The sequence below is a fragment of the Chamaea fasciata genome, unplaced genomic scaffold (genome assembly GCF_029207755.1).
Source record: "Chamaea fasciata isolate MVZ Bird 193981 ecotype frontalis unplaced genomic scaffold, bChaFas1.0.hap1 SCAF_17, whole genome shotgun sequence".
NCBI lineage: Eukaryota > Metazoa > Chordata > Aves > Passeriformes > Sylviidae > Chamaea > Chamaea fasciata.
This window is the reverse complement of record NW_027094102.1, coordinates 6,346,244-6,367,539: the sequence shown is the minus strand read 5'-3', so window position 1 is coordinate 6,367,539 and position 21,296 is coordinate 6,346,244. Positions and strand designations below refer to the sequence as shown.

The window sequence follows — 21,296 nt, the reverse complement described above, 5'->3', positions numbered from 1 at the left end:
TGTGGTTCAGGCTTGTATTGCAGCAATAAAAGTTCTTCCAGTTGTGCAGAAATGCTGCAACCTCTCACAGCTGGTTACAGAAAGGGTCCGATCCCAACACACATAAATAAAGGGGGAGGCCTTCTTGGAGCTAAACGAGAAAAGTTGTAACAGGCAGCTCTTACAGAATTCAGTAAAGGTAGAAATCTCCATCCCAGGGTAAAGCCCAGTATTTCAGTGCTTCAAGTAGTCCTAAACTACACAATCCGGTTTAACCAAATCATTTCTATCTGAAACTGGAATGGTTGATGGTAATTGTTTAAGCATCCTAGTTAACCATGGTGGCAATGCGGTATCTCAAATTTTCACTTGGGGTCTAATCAAATGCAGGCCAAACCACCCAAGTGACCCTTCACTCTGCAGGGCTGTTCCCCTGCTGCTCCCTGGAGAAGGAGGCAGCGCAGCAGCTGCAGGCTGCGCTCTCAGCTGCCTTTCCCTGGCTGTTGCAGGAGGCTGGACTCCAACTCTCTGTTCTGTGACTGTGACCTGCTGTGGCTGGCTGAGCTGCTGAAGAAATACGCAGAGCAGGGCAGCATCCAGACCGCTGCGACCTGCGAGGCTCCGCGGGCCCTGCACGGCCGCTCCATCGTCACCCTCACCGCCCAGGAGTTCAACTGCGGTGAGCCAGGCCAAACCCCTCCACCGGCCACCCCCAGCCCCTGGAGATAGGCTTTGGTCTGGGAATTGCTTCCTCCAGCCCTTCTCTTCCCTCTTCCCTCTTCCCTCTGCTGGCATCCCGATTTCTCCCTCCTTCACTGCTGGAATGGGAAAATCCCAGTGGGGCTGCAGGAGGAAGCTGACATCCCCACAGGTGTTGGAAGCAGCTCTGTTTTGGCTGGTGGGTTGTCTTGGCTTTTAGTGTAGAGTAAGGCTGGTAAAAGATCTGCTGCAACCCTGGCTAAACCAGAAACCAGAGGAAATACCCCACATTAGGCTGAAGAGAAGGGGAGCACTGGGAGAGCTGCAGTGGCTGAAAACACAACTGGAAACCTGAGGGAGGACATGGTAGATATGGAGCTGACTGCTGTGTTTGACTGTGGTGTAACCAATGGTTTTTGTTAGGCTGTTCTTCTTTCAATTTAGAACTTTAAATTAGGTTTTGTTCAGAAAAATTCCTAAAATTAGTTATTTCATATAGAAAAAGACAAATCTCTGATTTTTTAAATGGAGGTAAGACAAAACTCTGATTTTTAAGTGGAGGTTGCCACAAACATTGGCTGTAGTTCCATGGTGCTTTGCTGCTGGCAGAGTGAGTTTGAGAAATTCCCACCCACATGGGCTGGCTGTTAGCATCCCTTCTGGATATGCCAGTCCAGCTGTGCATCATCCTGCTGTGAGCCAAACGTGTGAGCTCAGCTCAAATGTGGATTTTAAAGAGCTCTCCATTGAATCCAGCTTTTCTCTTAGGATTTTTTTTTTTTTTAAATTCTGACCATTTCACAGCTTAATTTAGAGCACAGCCATGCAAAGGGTTGAGTTGGCACAAATGGGTCTGTGACCTCAAAGTGGGGGGATAGGAAAAGCCTAAGGAAAGCAGCTGGGGACACATGGAGTGGCTGTGCCACACAACAGGCTGTCCCCAACACACTCCCGGTGCCACAGTACAGCTGTTAGTGCAAATTTGTTCTGGATTAGGCATGGAAACACAGTGGGGTGTCTGTCAAATTAGCCGGAGCACCTGGTGGGAAGATTTTGCTGGCATTTCGTGGTGTGCCATCTGGGAAGACAAATGATCCAGAATTCAGCACAGAGCTCTACCCATGCAGGTGGCTGATATTTGAGTCAGTCTCAAAGCTGCTGGTACCATTAACCCACAGCTTGGAGCAGCTGTGAGCCACAGAGGTAAATCTGCCCGGGGTCAGTGTTTTGTGCTGTGGGGCTGTGCTGGGTTTGCCTTTGGGGATTTTTTCTGAGCCATTAACTTGAGGAGTGAGGACACTGACCTTCTACTGGAGGAGGTGACAGATTCTCAATTTTAGGAATAGTCCAGCTGGTTTTACTGGATTACTGGTGAGCATGCAGATTGTGAAATGGATAAGGTTTTTGCTGAATCAAGATCAAGCACTTCTAGTCTTGTCCATAAATTCCTCCCTGTTTTAGCACATCCTTTCAATGTTTAACTTGCTTGGTGCTTGAGTACATCTCCAAGTGAAGCACACAGTGAAAGGCTTGGCTGGATAGGGATAGGATGATGAATTAGGGCCATAATGAATGAAATCCTGATGGGAAGGAAGTGGTGGGGTTTGCAGGGAACTGGCTCTGTGTTCAGGTGGAGCAGGAAGCTGCAGGCTGCCAAGGGCAGAAAAACAACCCAAGTGAGGATGCTACTGACTTCTTTCCTTCTTTGGGGGGAGGCAGGGACCAGCTCTATAATGAACCAGTTTACAGTCAGCTCGGTGGGAACTGCCCAACATACTGGGAATAGGAACAGTGACAATTCCCCCGAGCCCTTACAGGTGAATGATGCTATTCCTCCATGGTATTTGCAGGTGTTAGTGAGTTCTGGGGTGCCTCTGAGCAGATGCTGCTGTGCCTGGTGCCTGTTTCTTGTGGCATTGCAGGGTGGGTGCTGTGTGCCCCACCATACCCCAGCTGGGCTCCAGGAAGTTTTGTGCTGCTTTGGACTGGGTTGTGTTCAAATGGTGTTTTGCAGAGAGGCCTCGAATAACCTCAGAACCCCATGACGTGGATGTGCTCTTGGGAAATACAGTTTATTTCACCTGCAGGGCAGAAGGCAACCCAAAGCCTGCCATTATTTGGCTGCACAACAAGTAAGTCACATGCAAGGAGCCCTGGGGTGGCAATGGTTTTCAAGCACTGAGCTCTTCAGTGCCCGTCTGTAATTAAAAAAGTTGTTTCACACACGGTTTAAAAAAAAAAAAAAAAGAAAGAAAAAAGAAATGGCTACTTCATGGGTTATATTTACCTTCCTTTTAACAGCATTCTCTGGTGACCACGTAATCCAAGTGGTGTTTTCATCTGCATTTGAAATATTTCGTCTGTGTTTGTGATGGATTCCAAGAGCTTATAACTTTCCTATAAACATACTCTGCAGGCTGAAAGCAATTGTCTTTTGATCAGGAAAAAAAATAAAATTAGCGTTTCATGTTGCTCTCAGCCACTGTGCTTGCCATTTGTTAACTGCTGAAATGCTTCTCACTAATGGCTGATTGTGCTAGGTATGAGGTTTCTTTCCAAAGGGAAAAACTGCTGTGCCCCACTGAAGGACAAATTTGCAAATTTGCATATAGGTTATGTGCTAGATGCCAGAGTGTTCTAGGAAATGCTGCACAATAAAATATTCTATGCCCACTGTGGAAGTGAAGCTGCTTTGCTGCTTTATGAGCTTCTTGTCTGGTGAAGCCTGAGCAGGGTTCCGTTATTAATAAAAAATGATCAATGTGTGCTTCTCCAGCAAACCCCCCACCAGGCAGAGTTTCAGCTCAGAGCAAAAGTTTATGGCTGAGTTAAGTCCCTTTGGAAAGAAGGTTTTGTTAGGGAAATGCTGGCAGGCTCCCAAAGACAGCATTGTAAGAAGGGTAATGATAATAAATGTTCAACAAACGAGATATGGCCGGAGTGAGGAGACACCAGGGGAATTAAATAAATGCCCAGCAAGCAGATTAGATTGCATAGTGGGTTCAGCCTTTGTCCTAGGGGGAGAGAGGTCCCTTCTTCCCTTTCCATCATCTGCAACCATCCAAGATTCCTTCGTGCTAGGACAAATGGGATGCAGCACTGGGACCTCCTGCCACAGGCTGGGATCCAGGGGTCACAGGTCACTGCAGAAAGAAGGAAGATGTTTCACAGCTCTTGGGCTGGGTTGGAGTCCAAGCTGGGATGGGGTCCCATGGTGACCTCTCAGAGCTTTTTGCTCCTCTGAGGCCTTTGAGGCTCGAGTTTGAATAGCAATGGCAACACACAAGAACAATATTAATTCATTTTTAAATTTGCACTTAGTGAATAAGGAGAACAGGCTTTCCGGGCCAGGACACCCTGACAATGGCAGTGATGCTGTGACATGGGAACAGAGTGCTCTTCTGATGGGCTGTAAATGTCCTGTGTAATCAGTGGGGAGAGAAAAAGCAGCTCACCCAAGGAGCAAATCAGAGCTGGAGCTGCAGTTCGGTGCTGTGAATCAGAACTCTTGCTGCAAATTTCATGAAGTCTCAGAACAGCTCCAAGAAACACCAACTTACTGCAATGCAAAGCCCCCAGATCCCCCCAGGGGGGTCCAATCTTTATTCCCTTCAGATTTTGCATGTTTGTGGCTGTTTTTTCAGTAACAAGATAGACATGAAAGATGACAACCGGCTGAACCTGTTGCAAGATGGTACCTTGATGATCCAGAACACCAAGGAGTCTGACAAAGGCGTCTACCAGTGCATGGCCAAGAACATTGCTGGGGAGGCCAAGACACAGGAGGTCGTGCTGCGCTACTCTGGCACCCCATGTAATTGAGCTTTGAGCAGCCCTTTACAGCCCAGCTGGGGTTGGGGATGGGAGTGGAGCTAAATCAGAGTCATTCCCAGCTCTGTGTGTGCCAAGATGTCCTTGGTGTGCTGGGAGAGAGAGTGATGACAGCCGAGGCCCGGGCTTGAGGGGTTCCCACTGGAGTGGGAATAGGGGTACTCAGGGATTGAAGGTAATTTGGGACTGGGGAGGGAGTGTGAAATCTGGGATGAGTTCTGGAGCACAAGGGTGAAGGGGACATGGGTGTGAGGAAGCTCCAGCACTGAGTGAGTGGGTGTGAGGAGGTGGTAGGAAGATGCTGGGGGCATTGCTCACAGCGAGGATTTGGATGTCAGGGAAGAACCAGGGTGGGTTGCTGGGTGGCAGAAGAGTCCAAGCAGCTTCTGCCCATCAGTGAGCAGGCAGCAGAGCTGGTTGCTAAAGCTCTCCTTTCCTTCCAGCCAAGCCCACTTTTGTGATCCAACCACAGAACACCGAAGTACTGGTTGGGGAAAGTGTCACCCTGGAGTGTGGGGTCTCTGGGCACCCCCACCCTCGCATCAGCTGGACCCTTGGCACGGGCTCTCCTTTGCCACAGGATTCCCGTTTCACCATCACCAGCTCTGGAGGACTCTTCATTCAGAACGTCACCTTCTCAGACCAGGGGCAGTACAACTGCAATGCCAGCAACTCTGAGGGCTCCATCCAAGCCACAGCAAGGATCATAGTGCAAGGTGAGGGCTTCCAGGCTGATCCTGTGGAGATTCTGTGACATTTCTGGGACACAGTGTTTGGTCAGCGGGGTGTATTTGAGTCTTGTGACCGGTTCTGCTCCCATGAACTCCCTGAGGTTGCTGCCTGAGTGTTTCCTGCTGCTCAGTCATTCCTCTCCCTTCCAGATGCTCCCAGGTTTGTCGTCATTCCCACGGATCAGACAGTGACTGAGGGACAAAGTGTGGATTTCCCCTGCTCTGCTGAGGGTCACCCTCCCCCAGTGATTACCTGGACAAGGGCAGGTACTGCCTCACTTGGCTTGTGGTTTCTCTCTCCCATGCCATCATCATCTCATCATCTCTCTCATCCACGGGGTGTGGGTGGGAACAGCTGGTCCAGGGTGGTGGCTCCCAGTGGTGGCACAGGACAAGTTGTGACCACCACAGACCCAGTCCCACTAGAAGGTGTGTTGTAGATCACCAAGCAGGTGTTAAGCACTGAGGAAGGAGCATCTTCGGTCTCGTCACAGGGAAGGAGTGTGATGGTTTTCATCAGCATGAAACACATGGAAAGCCTCACACTCCTTCCTGCAGTGGCCTCCCACCTCCTCTGAAAAGGCAAGGTCTGATCACTCCAGGTCAGTGGATATCAATCACAAAATTGTTTGAGTGAGAAAAGACCTCCAAGATCATGAATTCCAACCTTTAACCCAACACTGCCATGTTCACCACTAAACCGTGTCCCTCAACGCCAAATCTACATTTTTTTTTTTTTAATTCTTCTGGGGGTGATGATTCCAGCACTTCCTTTTGCAGTACCACCATGTGCCAGCTGTGTCATTGTCCTTGATTTGCTGCCCTTGGGGGCACCATTCACTGGCACACCTCAGGGTTTTCTCTTAGCTTAGGAAAAAAGATTTTGGGACAACAGGTGGTGGTGAACTTTTAAAGTCTCAAATAATTGTTCATGCTGGCTCCACTGAACTGATCTCATCTAACACTTTCTGGGACAGAAGCCAGTAATGCTTGGCCCAGAGGTCCTCCAACTTTTCCTTTATGCTTCACAAGCCATAATTAATGGTTTAGGGCTGTGGAGAGTTTGTGGGTATTGTGTTCCAGCTTCCACAGTGATGGCCCTGATGCAGAGTTAAGAAGGACCAGCTGAAATTCTGCTCTGCCAGCATGTTCTCCATCTTCTTTAACCTGTTTTCCTCCACTTCCCAGAAAATATATCTTAGGCACGTGGAATGGAGCATAGTGACAAGAAGTAAGGTTCATAACTGCTTTGTAACCAGGTTTGCACACAGAACTCCATAAATTAAAAAAAAAAAAATCAACCAAGCTTTACAGTGCTTTCACATGCTAAAAGCAAGACAAGAGGAGGGGAAGTTGTGCAGCATTGCCCATCTCAAAGCCACTTTTGAGAGCATGGGCGTTTTGGTATTTGGGATGAATAAATGGAGGAAAATGGAGTATATTAAAAAAAAAAAGTTCCTAACCTGACAGTGTTAAATAATTTTGTTTGGGTTTGTTAAAGCAGTTTAGTTCTCAGCTTTTCTGCTGAAATAGAGGAAATATTGAAACAGCTATTTCTAAACCAAAAAATTAGACCAACAAATTTAAAAAGGCAATGCCAAATGTTCCCATTTATTTGATGAAACAGAGAGTTTGGATAATTTGAAGAGTGATTTGTTATCCATCAAGGGTCAAAAAATCTTCAGGTTGCACTAAGAAAATACTTAGGAGGAAAGAAAAAGGGTTCCAGCTCTTCCCAGCTGATCAGACACGACAACTCAGTGTGTAAAGGTGGTATTTCAGGGCAATTGATGCTGGGAAGGAAATGAAATGTGTGGCTATCACACAGACCCCTCCAGTGATGGTGATGCCTTCAAAATCTAGAAACAACACAAAATACTTTTGAGACAATATTAATATAGGAAGTAATGTAAAGGCGGGTCTTTAATTGGAGGCGTCCAGGTGCAAATATGGCAAATTGCAGTCTGAAAACAAGCCAAAAACGCACACGTGTTGAAGCATGTGTGACATAGGGCAAGTACAGTTTCATAAGTTCAGAAAATTAGCATAATTGACAAGAATCCCCAGTTAGAAACACGGGTAATGAAGTGATTCCCCCACTGGGTTCGACCCCTTTTGAAGCCTCCCTCCTTGCTGCCTGTTTGTGTCTAATATATGAGAAATTTTCTTGGGAAGGTGTCTCGTCCTTGATTCCCGTAAGAAGCAAGATCAGAACTGCTCTTCAGGAATTTACCTGACAGCAGAAGCGCTGGAATTAGGAAACTATAAGCCAGTACAGCAACACCCTCCAGGGCCGTGAACAGATGGGAAGAAGATATAAAAACAAAAATCGTTTTGGCGTTGATGGGCTGGGGGTTGTCACGGGGAATTAACGAGCTGCTCGTTCTCCCAGGTGGGCCCTTGCCCAGCGACCGTCGGCACAGCGTCCTGTCCACGGGGACCCTGCGGGTGGGGCGGGTGGCCCTGCACGACCACGGGCAGTACGAGTGCCATGCCATCAGCGCCATCGGCGGCACGACCCGCCCGGTGCAGCTCTCGGTGACCCCACGAGGTGAGCTGGGCACGGGTTTTTATGGCAAACGACCGTCCGGGCAGGCAGGGAGCTGCCCCCTTTGCTATTCTGCTCTCCCCTGGGAACAGACATCCGCCTCTGCGGGCTCCATCAGCTGGTGGGAAATGTTGGGGAGGTTTCTCGAGTGACGAAGTTTGGGAATTAGGAATGAGCTGCTGCAGTCTGGGAGTTGTCATCGAGGAAATTGCTTTGGTAAAGGAAAAACTGGGTTATTTCCAATCACACGCATCTACTAAATTCTTACTAATATATTCTTACTAATATATTCTTACTAATATATATATATATTTTTTCAATCTTAAAATTTTGTGTTTCCCATAGAATTTTTTGCAAAGTTCTTTTTCAAACAAAAACATTCTGCAAAACATAATGTTCTAGCAAACATTTAACTCTGGCTCTTGATACATTTGTCTTAAACATTCCCTGCCATATTGTAGGTTTAATCTAAATTTAGGTTTTCTAAAATCAAGACTCTGTAAAGCACAAGTCAGACAGGGATGCTTTGGCTTAATTAAAGCTCAATTCCTTTTTTTTTTTTCTTAATTTTCAAATGCTTTTGCCTAGTTTTCTTTTTTTTCTTTATAAATTATTCTTCTAAATAAGCAAACTTCCCTTCGTGTTCACAAACAGGGCAGGGTTTTACTAATGACCCACTGGAGGGAAGGAAACTCTCTAGAAGCGTGAAATTAGTGAAGTTTCAAGCACAGAATTGACAGAATGTTTTAAGACCAGGAAGATCAATATAATTACCTAATCTGGCCTGACTTACACTTCGAGAGAGCCTCATCTGATAATTCCTGAAGCAAGTCATGATCCCTGTTTCAGCTGGAGCATCTTTTCTAGAAAGCCTTTGAATTGAGGATTTTAAATGATGCAGCACATTCCTGTGTAATTGCCCCAAGCAGAGATGCAGAGGAGCAGAAAATAATCAACATAAATTACATAAATTTATGAACAGAGAGCCTGGTAGCGAGACAGAGAGCACAGGGTGAGCTGCTGCCCCTCTACAGAGCCCTTGCAATGGCAGCAACTCAGCAGCTCTGCTTTTCCCACGCTGAGATGCTGTATTACACACAGATTTCTCTATTTTCCTTGATGCATTTTTCACCCCAGTGACGTTTTTTCCCTGTGTTGCACAGTGATCCCGGTGTTCCTTCATCCCCCCCAAGATCTGGTGGCAGAGACAGGCCAGGACGTTTCCATTTCCTGCGCGGCCCAGGGAGACCCTCGACCCACCATAACCTGGGTCAAGGTATGTGGGGATTTCATGTCACTGGGGACAGGGATGGCTCCTTTAGGGAAGAATTACACAACTCTCTCCTTCAACACCTCTCCCAGCTTCAGGAGTTTTGCAGTACACGTGGATAAAGACCAACATTTCCACTGATTTGAGGTTTTTAAAAGAGCATTGCAGTTTCTCACGCTCAAAGCCTTGCACCAAATATTCTCCTGTTCTTCTTTCCGAAAGATTCACTTGAAGACAGTGACATTTCTTGCTCAACCAGCAGTGGGAGCAGAAGGAAAGGGCCTGAGAGGGCAGCAGACCAAGCTTTAGGTTGTGGCAGGGCAGCAGAAAGATGTTAAGAAGCAGGAGAATAAAAAAGTAAAACCTAAAGTCACTTCTACCATCAGCCAGGCTGAGATGTCAGGTTTGAGTGATGCTGACAGAGCCAGCAAAAACTGGGATCTGCAGATCAAGGCCAGCAAAAATCCATCCATTTCAGATTGTCCTAAAACTGAAAACATTTCAACTTAATTTTGTGCTATGAAACTTGTGAGGGCATCAGAGCCTGGGACTTGTTCCAGCCAGCCTGTCTGTGTGGGGTGTCTGTGTGGGGTGTCCTGTGGGGATGACCTGGGCTGGGCCAGGGGAAAGAACTGAGCAAGGGCCTCCTCACTGCGGGTCCCATCGGGAACAGGTGTCCTTGGGCTTCTCTCTGGTTTCTCTGGAAGAGCAATGCTAACATCTGGTGGCCACATTTGCTCATCACATCCTTCCCTGGGTTTGCTTAGCAGGCTGAAGGCTGGGCTGGTGGGAAACTTTCCATGCTCTGACACAACTTCTGTCTTTTGGTGGTGCAACAGGAGGGCATCCAGATCACAGAGAGTGGCAAGTTCCACATCAGCCAGGATGGGACCCTCTCCATTCAGGACCTGGGTGTGGCTGACCAGGGCAGATACGAGTGCATAGCAAGGAACCCCTTTGGCTTCACCTCGAGTGCCATGCAGCTCACCATCACTGGTACTGTATCTCCCCTCGAGCCTTGTAAAGCCCCTGGCTTCCATTTAAGGAGGTGCTGTGCTCTGTTGACAGCTACACTTTGAGCAGATAATTATGTAAGAAATGATTTCTTCAGCTTCTTTGCAGACAGGTCCCTTGGATCGGAGTCACCTCGTTGCGAAAGCCCACGCATCTCCCAGCTGCCCCTCGCTGTTTGATCAGCTGAGCTGCAGTTGCTCCCTGAAAAGCAAAGTGTTGACTTAAACCTCCTCCTGCAAGCCCAGCTGTCAGTGTCCATGTAGTTATTTCCTCTGCTGGGAGGGAGAAACTTATTAAAATGTGTCAGTGTGCTTACAAATCATCGAAACCTCGCACGCCAGGGAAGGGAGGAGCAGAACATCATTGTCACTGCAAATACAGGATTTAAATGTCTGCTCAGTCATAGAATCATAGAATCACAGAATCAGTAAGGCTGGAAAAGACCTCCCAGATCATCAAGTCCATACTTAGACCATGTTCCACTCTTGGGAATGGGAACTGAGTCTGGTTTTCAATCTCCTGCTCTGTGCATTAGGGAAGCTGCAATGAACTAGGAGGAGTAGCTCTCCTCTGCTGGTCAAACCAGAGGTCAGGAGTAGAAATTGTACCTCTTAGAGGGTATGAAAACTGGCAAAGGAAAATAGAAATCAAAGGCAAACAAAGTTTAAAATAAAAGTAAAGAGCTGTTCCTGCAATAGCCAGAGTGGATAGTGAGTCACTTATTAGATGAATTTAATCACATTTTCCATACAGGGGTTGTAAGCAGGGAGCTGAAAATGGTCAGAATGTCTTTGTTGTTGGAAATAATTCCTGAGATAATTTCTGTGGTTTATTCTTGATTGGTGCCTCATTCACCAGCTGGCTGTAGCATATACCAGTAGCCAACTGGGAACTGGTTTGTTCAGCTCTGACAAAGGCCCTGGCTTAAAAAATGCATCCTGTAGTAATTTTAAAGAAGTGATGTCCTTACTTCTGAAGGTATTCCAACACCAACTTTGGTATTTTTGATTTAAAATGATGTAGCAGATGTGTTAACACTAAGTTTGAACTATTATTATGATAAATATCTATTAATTACTACCAATAATTAATAAGTAAAGTGTTCCACAAACAGAAAATTAATATATGAGCAATACATTTAAATTAATTTCATGAATTCGAGAAGCACCTTTGTGGGAAGCAAATATATTATTTTGGATTAACTCACTGTGATTTTACCTCTTCTTTTAGCAGTTTAACCACTAACCAAAACAGACTTTCTCTTTTTTGCGAAGCTGTGTAGGAGAAAACTCTGAATGTGTGTCCACACACGTTTCTTGCAAATCACCTTCTTTTTCACGCAGTTCACATTCTTCCGAATATCTGTCTTAAAAACAAATCACGGAGTTTATATTACACAGGGACACACAGTTTGTCCCGCAGTGAGGTCACTCTGGAGCTGGTGCTGGCACACGGATTTTCGGGAGCTGGGAGGGCCAATTAACATCGAAGCAAATTCAGGGTGTTTTGTTGTTTCTTTGTGCTTTGGGCAGCCACGGATGTGGGGCGGAGCGGGGACACGTTTGTGGCCACGTCGCTGCGCGAGGCCATCAGCAGTGTGGACCATGCCATCAACTCCACACGCACTGAGCTCTTCAGCAAGTAAGTGTGGGGTGGGAAGAGCCTCAAACTGTGGCCTGCCTGGAGTAAAGCATCCCCCACACCCCCAGCAGGTGTTTCCAAATAGGGAAAGAGTTTCAGTTTACCTCTAGACATTTTTGGAAGTTTACTGTCGCTTGAGGACACAAATGGAACCACACTCACCCATCACAATGTGAGATGAGAAAAGAAGGAACTTTATTTTTGGGTTCAGGGTTTAAATAGGGTTTGGACTTTGACCAGCAATTGGGGGACAATGTTAACACCCCTTTGATGCCACTGGTCAAGCCAGAAGTCCATCACAGAGAAGAATGCGAAAACAATCTACTTTGTTTATGTTACAATTGTGAGAACTCCGATACAAGAATGTAAAAACCTCAGAAGGCTGAAAAATCAGAGCGACAGTTTACCTAGAATTTTCCATACCCTGCTGGCAGTGATTGGCTCAGGGCAAAGAGAGAAGCATCTATTGGACCTTGTCATCGTTCTTCAAACCCTGTATCTCTCGCTATTGGCTGCAAGCCAAATTGTCCCTCCTAGAACATTCAGTATTTAGGAAGGAGCACTACAGAGGTAAAAGAGCTTTTTGGAGTGTTTTTAGCGAGGTGTCAAAGGTTTTTTTGGACGCCTGTGTGCAGCTTATCTTTTGTTTTCTGTAAGGTTTGTTATTATTTTTCCTTATTAAACCTTTTGCTTTACAAAACACCTCTGAAGAGCAGTCTCGCTAATTACTTTCAGCCACTTTTCTGCAAAGGCTGGACCCTCAGAAATTGATACATTAGCATGTGGTTTACAAGACTCTGACCAGGTGCTAACCTGTATCACCGGCCTGAAGCAGAAAAGTGATAAAAAACACACAAGAAATGAAGCTTTCTCAAAGCTCATTTTATCACTGGCAACCCACAAAAGGAAGCTATGGGATTGTTTCGAGTGCTGGAGGTTGAAGCTGCACCATGTAGGATGTGTTAGAGCTTCCCAACAGATTTGGGATTCTGGAAAAATGAGATGCACGAGCATCATCTCTTATGTCACTTCCATCTGCGTTTTGTCAGCTGGAGTTGGTTCTGGAGATAGTGAATAAAAAGAAAAATAATCAGAGCAGTCGTTTTATGAATGCAATCGACTTTGTGGAGGGTGAACAGAAATAATAATATAAAAATTCCAGCCATTTCCTCAATAAAAAATAAATTCTCAAGTGAATATGATTCCGTCTTTTCTACCCCAATATATGTTTTTATTGGAAGGATGGATAATTTGCATTAAGCCAGAAACCCTCTGGGTTTCAGCTGTTGAAAAGTGAAAAAATAAATTGCTATCACAGAAAAAACCCAGAGAAACTGAGGGAATTAAATATGTGCATTTTCCTGGGGAAAAATATCCTTTCTTTAATCATCTGCAACGTGCAGGCAAGCCACGATGATCTTATGTACTAATTTGGGGGCCAAGCACTAGACCAGCTTAGAGCCTGACTCTTGCAGCTTGTAGAGTCTCACTGCCCTGGGCAGAGTTGATTAATTTTAATGATCCTACATCACTTTTAATTCCCTCAAACAGGCGCCCCAAGACTCCAAATGACCTCCTGGCTCTGTTCCGCTACCCACGGGACCCCTACACCATCGAGACAGCGAGGGCAGGGGAGATCTTCGAGAGGACCCTGCAGCTGATTCAGGAACACGTGCAGCAAGGGCTCATTGTGGATATGAATGTCACAGGTAGGAGAGATTTCATTTCCCTTCTTCATTTTGTGCACAGTATGAAATGATAACGATGTGTAGACATACAGGAAGTCTAAAATGTGCAATGGTGTATCAAAAAATCCAGATGAATGTTGGGTCTATCAAGAAATGTGTTGTCTGGGTGGCAATTCTTTCTATATCTCTGGTTTTTTTTAACAGCTGAAAGGCTGGTCTTATGTTCACTGAACCAATTTAATACCCAGGAAATGTTTTAATACTCTATTTTGGTAAAGGTTTCTTAGATGGCTATAAAAGCCCTATTCCTTAAAAAAAAAAAAAATTAACTATCTAACTGATAAAGGAGTATCCTTGTGGGTCTGAAGTTCAGACCCTCAACAGCATGGTCTGAGATGTTTCCTGCCCTCCACATGGCAACAAGAACAGTGCTGTGAACTCTGAGGTGTTTGGGTGCTGCCAAACGGGAAGTGGGATATCCCTTTTCTGCCTCTACTACTTTGACCTCTTAGCTACAAACTCAGGTAAGTCCCAGCAACTCAGGTTCCTTCTATTGAGGTAAGATAGCAAACAACAAAGCAATGGAACACCAAAAATACCTAATGAGATCCAATCATGCAGCAGCTGGACCCCAAAACTTCTTACCTGGCACTTCCTTGATATACAGTGAACATTCCCACGCACTGTGTGCTTCTGCCTGTACGTGTGATTCATCATGTAGCAGGCATGTGTGTCTGGGGCCTGTAAATGTTTTTTCCTGCCCGGATGTATTCCAGGGTGCGAGGAGTCTCTCTCCAGGCAACAGGTCTGGTCTGGGCTGGTTGGACTGCCAGGCTCTCCTCCTCATTGCCCTGTCAGCATCCACACAATGCAGCATCATTCAGCGCTTTCACACAGCATAGCAGCGCCCTGGCAGTCACCCACGGCTTCCTGCTGCTGGTCACGTAGGGCTGGGGTGGGTGATGGAGCTCGTGGTGGCAGCAATAACCCAGGGAGCCATAAAATAAACCTAGAATAGGGACCAAGACCACCCTCACAGTTTGCTCTGGCAGTCACAACATTTCTGGTTTCCGGCTCTGTGCAGTTCAACTCTTTTCCCTTTGCTTTTTGCTTTGTGGGTCTGATGTGATCCTGTGCTTCCTTTGCTTCCCATAAATTCCACAGCAACACCATGCCCAGAGACCCTGCTGTCCCATGCCCATCCTGACAGGGGTTTTCACACAAAGCCATCCCATGGGACAGTGGGAATCAGGAGGCTGCAGCTGATGCCTGAGCTGGTGCTCTGCCCTTCCCTCTGCAGGCTATCGCTACAATGACCTGGTGTCCCCTCACTACCTGACCATGATCGCCAACCTGTCGGGCTGCTCCGCCCACCGCCGCACGCCCAACTGCTCTGACATCTGCTTCCACAAGAAGTACAGGACCCACGACGGCTCCTGTAACAACCTCCAGCACCCCATGTGGGGTGCATCCCTCACAGCCTTCCAGAGGCTCCTCAAACCCGCCTACCAGAACGGATTTAACCTCCCCCGAGGGTTTTCCTTGGCAGAAGATGCCAGGGATCTGCCCCTTCCTCTACCTCGCCTGGTCTCCACTGCCATGATCGGGACCGAGACCATCACCCCCGATGACCAGTTCACACACATGCTCATGCAGTGGGGCCAGTTCCTGGACCACGACATGGACCAGACAGTGGCAGCCATCAGCATGTCCCGTTTCTCAGACGGAGCCCCTTGCAGCGAGGTGTGCAGCAACGACCCTCCCTGCTTCTCCATCGCCGTCCCCGCCAATGACCCCCGCGTGCGCAACGGGCGCTGCATGTTCTTCGTGCGCTCCAGCCCCGTGTGTGGCAGCGGGATGACCTCCCTGCTGATGAACTCTGTCTATGCCAGGGAGCAGATCAACCACCTGACGTCCTACATCGACGCCTCCAACGTGTATGGCAGCACGGAGCAGGAATCACGGGAGCTGCGGGATCTGAGCAGCCAGAAAGGGCTGCTGAAGCGAGGGCAAGTTGTAGCCAGCTCGGGGAAGCACCTCCTTCCCTTTGCCGTGGGGCCACCCACGGAGTGCATGAGGGATGAGAACGAGAGCCCCGTGCCGTGTTTCCTGGCAGGAGACCACCGTGCCAACGAGCAGCTGGGGCTCACGGCCATGCACACGCTGTGGTTCAGGGAGCACAACCGCGTCGCCGCTGAGCTGGCTGCCCTCAACCCGCACTGGGATGGGGACCTCCTGTACCATGAGGCGCGCAAGATTGTGGGTGCCCAGATGCAGCACATCACCTACACCCAGTGGCTGCCCAAGGTCCTCGGGGAGGCGGGGATGAAGATGCTGGGTGAGTACAAAGGCTACAACCCCAACGTCAATGCGGGGATTCTCAACGCCTTCGCCACGGCCGCTTTCCGCTTCGGGCACACCTTGATCAACCCATTCCTGTACCGGCTGAACGAGACCTTCCAGCCCATCCAACAAGGCCACATCCCCCTGCACAAGGCCTTCTTCTCCCCTTTCAGGATCATGCAGGAAGGGGGAATCGACCCCCTCCTCCGTGGGCTGTTTGGGGTTCCTGGGAAAATGCGGGTGCCTTCTGAACTCCTCAACATGGAGCTGACGGAGAAACTCTTCTCCATGGCACACTCTGTGTCACTGGACTTGGCTGCTATCAACATCCAGAGAGGGAGAGACCACGGCATCCCACCCTACAACGACTTCAGGGTCTTCTGCAACCTCTCCTCTGCGCAGGAGTTTGAGGACCTCCGAAATGAGATAAAGAACTTGGAGATCAGAGAAAAGCTCAGGAGGTACTGTAGCCTGGATGTGGAAGGATCGAAATTACTGGAGACCAGTCAGTGAAAAGTTCCTGCTTCTTCCAGTACACCCATGGAATAACCTTCCCAGATATTGCCCCCCACAGATGTTAAGATAGGGCAATAACTGTGGTTTAACAATGGGGTAGGACAAATGAAGTTTCTCCAAGTGATCAGTCTGGTTCCGGGTGGAATGTTGTCAGGAACTGTTGTGGTGTAATTTGGGAGCAGATTGAGCCTTGGAGCTATTTTCCAGTCAGACTAAACTGCATCCTATCTTCCCTGGCTGCCTCTTCCAAGGCAGGTCTTTATCCTATTGTTTTTTAGAGAAAACCATTAAAAATATTGTCCAGATGAGTTCCTGACATACAAATGTCTATGTTGGTATCAGATTTATATTATTACCACTCTTTCTTTGAAAGCCTCTTAACCTTTTTTTTTTTTTTAATATCTGTTATCCTGCAGTTTATATGGAACTACCAAAAATATTGACCTGTTTCCAGCTCTTATGGTGGAGGATCTTGTCCCTGGGACCAGAGTGGGACCAACACTGATGTGCCTGTTAACGACTCAGTTCAGAAGACTGAGGGATGGAGACAGGTATTGCCATTGGAAGCATCCCACATCCTTTAGCATTCTCTTTGGGAGGATTTTTGCCTTACAGGAAGAAGCAGAGTCTGTAATTTTTTATTATTTATTGTCTTATGATATGAGGAACAGTGCTCTCTCTCCAGTGCACATGTCACAGTTACTGTCAAGGTGTCCTTTCTTGATTTAATATTCTCATTTCACTGCAGAGGATGTTCCCAATATCTCATGAAAATCCTAGAAAATTCCCACAGGAGCTTCTTTCTAATCCCCGTTTGCTGCTTGTGTGAACAGAACACCTTTGCCTGGTGATGCACTTCGGGCAGGAGCACGAGGGTTTGTGGGTTCAGAAAAAGCCATCTGTGTTTGCAGCCACCTGACAACAGAGCAGACGCTCATTTTGAGGGGTGTGGATGCTGCCACACAGATGTCAGGGAGCTCTTCTTCCTTTCCCAGCCTCACTCGCTCACTCACTCACTCAGTCACTTTCTCAGTCCTCTCCCACTCCTGAGTCATGCTGTGATTACACCCCACTGCAGATTTTGGTATGAGAACCCCGGAGTCTTCACGCCGGCGCAGCTGACTCAGATCAGACAGGCGTCCCTGGCTCGTGTCATCTGTGACAACAGTGACCACATCCAGCAGCTGCAGAGAGATGTGTTCCAGGTGGCATCATACCTGCAGGGCATGGTCAGCTGTGAGGACATTCCTGCCGTGGACCTCCGCCTGTGGCAGGACTGCTGTGAGGGTAGGGAGAGGGATGCTCTGGCAGTGGCTGCTGTGGGCATCACTCTGGGTGGCATTTGTCATGTGCCACAGCAGCTTTTATGAAATTGTAGCTGATTTCTGGCTGCACCATGAGACCCTTGTGTCAGCAAATGGGTGCAAAGAGAACTGAAAATAGAATAGAATAGAATAGAATAGAATAGAATAGAATAGAATAGAATAGAATAGAATAGAATAGAATCATTTCAGTTGTAAAGGACCTGCAGCAGTCATCCTGTCCAACCTCCTGACCAATTCAGGGCTGATCAAAAGTTAAAGCAAATTATTAATTACGTCTTAATAATTATGATAGCCAAATGCTTCTTAAACCCCTAGAGGTTTGGGACATTGGCCACGTCTCTAGGAAGCCTGTTAGCTTCATTTAATCTGTCTGAAATTCCACCTCACTGAGGGCTTTGTTCTCTGGCTGAGGGAGAGACTGAAACAGGACATGATCCCCACCATGTGCCACTTCAGAGATTCATTTGGGAGCCTAAATCTCTGCCAATAAACCTCAGATCCTGCCATGGTCCCTTTGGGCTCCATTCTGGTTCAGATGTCCATTTGAGGTGTAGTGATCCTTTTCCACACCTTTGTTGCCTCCTTCCCTCTGGCCCAAGAGATGTGTCCAGGGTGGATAGTGCAGGAGGGCAGCACTGCCTTGTACTGCTGCAGTTCACAGAGTCCTGCTTTAAACACCAGTGCTCACTGCAGACTTTCCCTTCCTTCCCAAGACTGCCGGACACGAGGACAATTCAGGGCTCTCTCGCAGCGATTCCTAAGCAAGAGGTCTCCTGGCTTCAGCTACCCAGAGGAAAACCCTGCAAAGCACAAGCCTGCCTTGCCCAGGTGTAGTATCACCCCTTCTACCTCCATTTTATGAAACAGAAGTTTTAATAACTCAGTCCACTCAGGCCTCTGCATCTGGCACTTTGCAGAGGTCTGGGGCCAGGGGTGGATCAGTAGGGAGATGCTGAGCTCAGCCAGCCCTCCACACTTCAGTGCAGAGCCCAGCTCTGATGTGTAAATACCTGGGCTAAGGGGCTCTTTGGCTGGCATCTCTTGGCAGGTGAATCTGGCAGTTGGGCCCCTCCCTTTGATGCTCACCTGGGGGCTGATGTTGGAGAAGGCAAAGTGATTCCCTCACCTAGGAAGCTGCTGTTTGCATAACCCCTTTCACTTTTTATCCCTGACCCCAGAGATGAGGCACCTTCTCCAAGCTCTTCCTCCAGAGAGAATCTTGAGTCCCTTGTGGCTGAACTGGAGAAGACAGTCACTTCCCTACGGAAACAGGTAAAACTTGGCGCCCCAATGTTTGTCTTTCGTGGAGTCATGAACCTCAGCAAAGAAAACTTGAGCCAGCATTTTCTTCTTGGTATTTGGGACAGGTCAAAGATTAGCTGTGCAGTGGTGCAGACTCCTTGCATTTGGGACAGGTTAAAGATTACCTGTGCAGTGTTGCAGACTCCTCTCAGAGCTGCTGCTTTCTCACCCCCAGGTGAATGCACTAGAGAACCAGCTGAGGTGGCAGCACAGGAACACCAGCACACATGGACAGGGCAAGAAGACTGGGGACAAATGGAGAAAAAGATGACCATGTTACCTCCTTGTATAAGGTCAGTGTGCCTATTCTGGGCTGGGGCCCCATGGGGTCAGTGTGGGGGGACACCTCAGCAGTGTTCCCAGGCAGGAAGGAATGGAGCAATGAGGTGATGAATGGGATATGAGGTAAGAGACTGCAATGCAGCAGGTGAGACACTCGTTTCTGCTGGAGATGATTAGTGACTCACTGGAACGGGCTGTCTGGGGACGTGGTGGCGTATCCATTCCTGGAGGTCCTTTAGGAACTGGTTTGGCAAAGATGGGGAAAGACATAAGTATAGGATGGGCCAGGTGGATTGGGTGAGGTCTCCTGGGCCTATTCTCCCGGGACTCTGGGTAGGTTTATTCTAACCGCATTTAATGTCATAACCCCAAATCCAACAGCCTCGGAAGGACCTTTGTGGGGAGAGATATCACAAAGCTGGGTGATGGAGTGGATGGACTGGTTCCTTCCCAGGGGAACAAGGACATCTGGGCAGGTGGAGCAATCCATCATTTGCTTACAAACTGGCAGAGGTTTCCCCCTGCCCATCTGAGTCACTGTGCTCCTCACTCCTGAAGGCACCAGTCCTCTGTTTGTTTAGCCCAAGCCAGGGCAGCACAGCTGTGAGGTGCCTGTGTAAAGTCCCGTCAGCCCCTGCCAGCCTGGGGACTCCCACTGCTTCTCAGCAGTGACACAGTCCTGGCCAGAACTCCAGTCCGGGTGTTCATGGGCATGGGGAACACAGCCTGAGCTCCCTTCTTCTGCTTCCCATGGAGATCCCTGCAGCCTTGAGAGAGGGGCTGAACAGCTCCCTGGCACCTGCCAGTCTGGAGAAGGTGGTGAATGGGTTTTATGTGTTACAAATCATTACTTCGGGGACAGGAGCAGAGGAGTTTTGAGAAGCACAGTTCTGCCAAGCAGTCAGTACTAGGAGGAGCATTCATTCTTTGGAAGTTAGATTAAAGGATGGGGCAAGCGAAGGCTGGTCTGTACTAATAAATGCAGCAAAAAGCAGAAAGGGAAAGCCTGGAGGTTGGCCAGGCTGTTTATCAGCATGATTTGGTGTTTTGGTCTTTACAGGTTTTCTATTCAAACAGTGACTCTGCTTCAGAAATGTGACAGAGTGCAGTGTGATTTATGAATTGGCTTTTCCTTGCCATTGTTTCAGATCCTTGATGAGGCCTGGGTTTACAGCGTCCCTGAAAAGTATTGCTGTGGGTTTAAAGGTTTTCCTGCCCCAGACCTGCCACGATCTGTACCAACAGCTCACTCTGCCTCCAGCTGCTCCTACACAGCTTTTCTGCTTTCTTGTGCCATTTCAGGTGCCCTGTGACCTGCACTCCTGCTCTCCACCAGCCAGTCCAACCCTACAGGGCTCAGAGAGCCACCATGAGCCCCCTGATGCTGTGCCTGCTCTCACACCTCCTGTACCACTCCCTGTCCCAGGACCACTGTACTTTTGCCTGTACTGAACCCTCTGCACTGACTGTCTACGAGCCCCTCAGCCCCTGGACCCTTCCTGCCCTTGTCAGCCTCCTGGGGATGAGCTTTGCCCTCGATGATGACAGCCCAGAGTCTGCCAAGGTGCCTCTTTCTTCCTCAGCCCCCAGGAAACAGAGACAAATTGAAGCTGCTTTAATGCCACTGTTCTGCTCTGCTCTTCTTCCCATGCCCTGCTGTCATCACACACCAGCCCTTGTCTGAACTGTCCCATGGACACCCACCCAAAACAATTCATTAAGAGACTAAACCTTTCTCAAATGCACTGTGGTGCCAGGAAACATCTGGAGAAATCACCAAAAAAAAAAAAAAAAAAAAAAAAAAAAAAAAAAAAAAAGATAAAGAAACATGAAGCATAGAAGAAGCCCCAGCCATCTTCTGATGCCATCAAAAAGACCAAGAGGAACCTCAGGGTTGGGTGTTTCATGATGGGGTGCCAGGCATGGCATGGCCACCCTCCATCTCCTGCTGTGCTTTGCCAGTCGTTGGTGACGAGTGGCACACCCCATGACCCCAGAGTCACCTACCAGTCCTCAAAACCATTTTCCTCAGTGTGACGTGCATTCTCCAACTTTCTTCCCCTTTAGGGGACTAATTGGAATTATGCTCCTCTTCCTTTTTTTTTTTTTTTTTCCTCTCCAAAAAAG

General features: G+C 48.0%; 1 protein-coding gene across 1 annotated transcript in view; it reads left to right on the top strand.

The window, feature by feature from the left end:
- Nucleotides 1–20,996, top strand: part of LOC136298412 (peroxidasin homolog) — a 43,189-nt gene extending 22,193 nt beyond the window's left edge. Inside the window, exons 7-23 of the mRNA XM_066199125.1 lie at nucleotides 489–658; nucleotides 2,693–2,810; nucleotides 4,323–4,492; nucleotides 4,953–5,225; nucleotides 5,391–5,507; nucleotides 7,633–7,791; nucleotides 8,952–9,064; nucleotides 9,898–10,054; nucleotides 11,605–11,713; nucleotides 13,265–13,422; nucleotides 14,702–16,205; nucleotides 16,677–16,811; nucleotides 17,339–17,547; nucleotides 18,299–18,413; nucleotides 18,764–18,857; nucleotides 19,063–19,180; nucleotides 20,472–20,996. Coding sequence (XP_066055222.1) covers nucleotides 489–658; nucleotides 2,693–2,810; nucleotides 4,323–4,492; nucleotides 4,953–5,225; nucleotides 5,391–5,507; nucleotides 7,633–7,791; nucleotides 8,952–9,064; nucleotides 9,898–10,054; nucleotides 11,605–11,713; nucleotides 13,265–13,422; nucleotides 14,702–16,205; nucleotides 16,677–16,811; nucleotides 17,339–17,547; nucleotides 18,299–18,413; nucleotides 18,764–18,857; nucleotides 19,063–19,158 — 3,697 coding nt within the window. The 3' untranslated portion in view covers nucleotides 19,159–19,180; nucleotides 20,472–20,996. The remainder of the gene's footprint in view (nucleotides 1–488; nucleotides 659–2,692; nucleotides 2,811–4,322; nucleotides 4,493–4,952; nucleotides 5,226–5,390; nucleotides 5,508–7,632; nucleotides 7,792–8,951; nucleotides 9,065–9,897; nucleotides 10,055–11,604; nucleotides 11,714–13,264; nucleotides 13,423–14,701; nucleotides 16,206–16,676; nucleotides 16,812–17,338; nucleotides 17,548–18,298; nucleotides 18,414–18,763; nucleotides 18,858–19,062; nucleotides 19,181–20,471) is intronic.
- The last annotated feature ends 300 nt before the right edge of the window (nucleotides 20,997–21,296 follow it).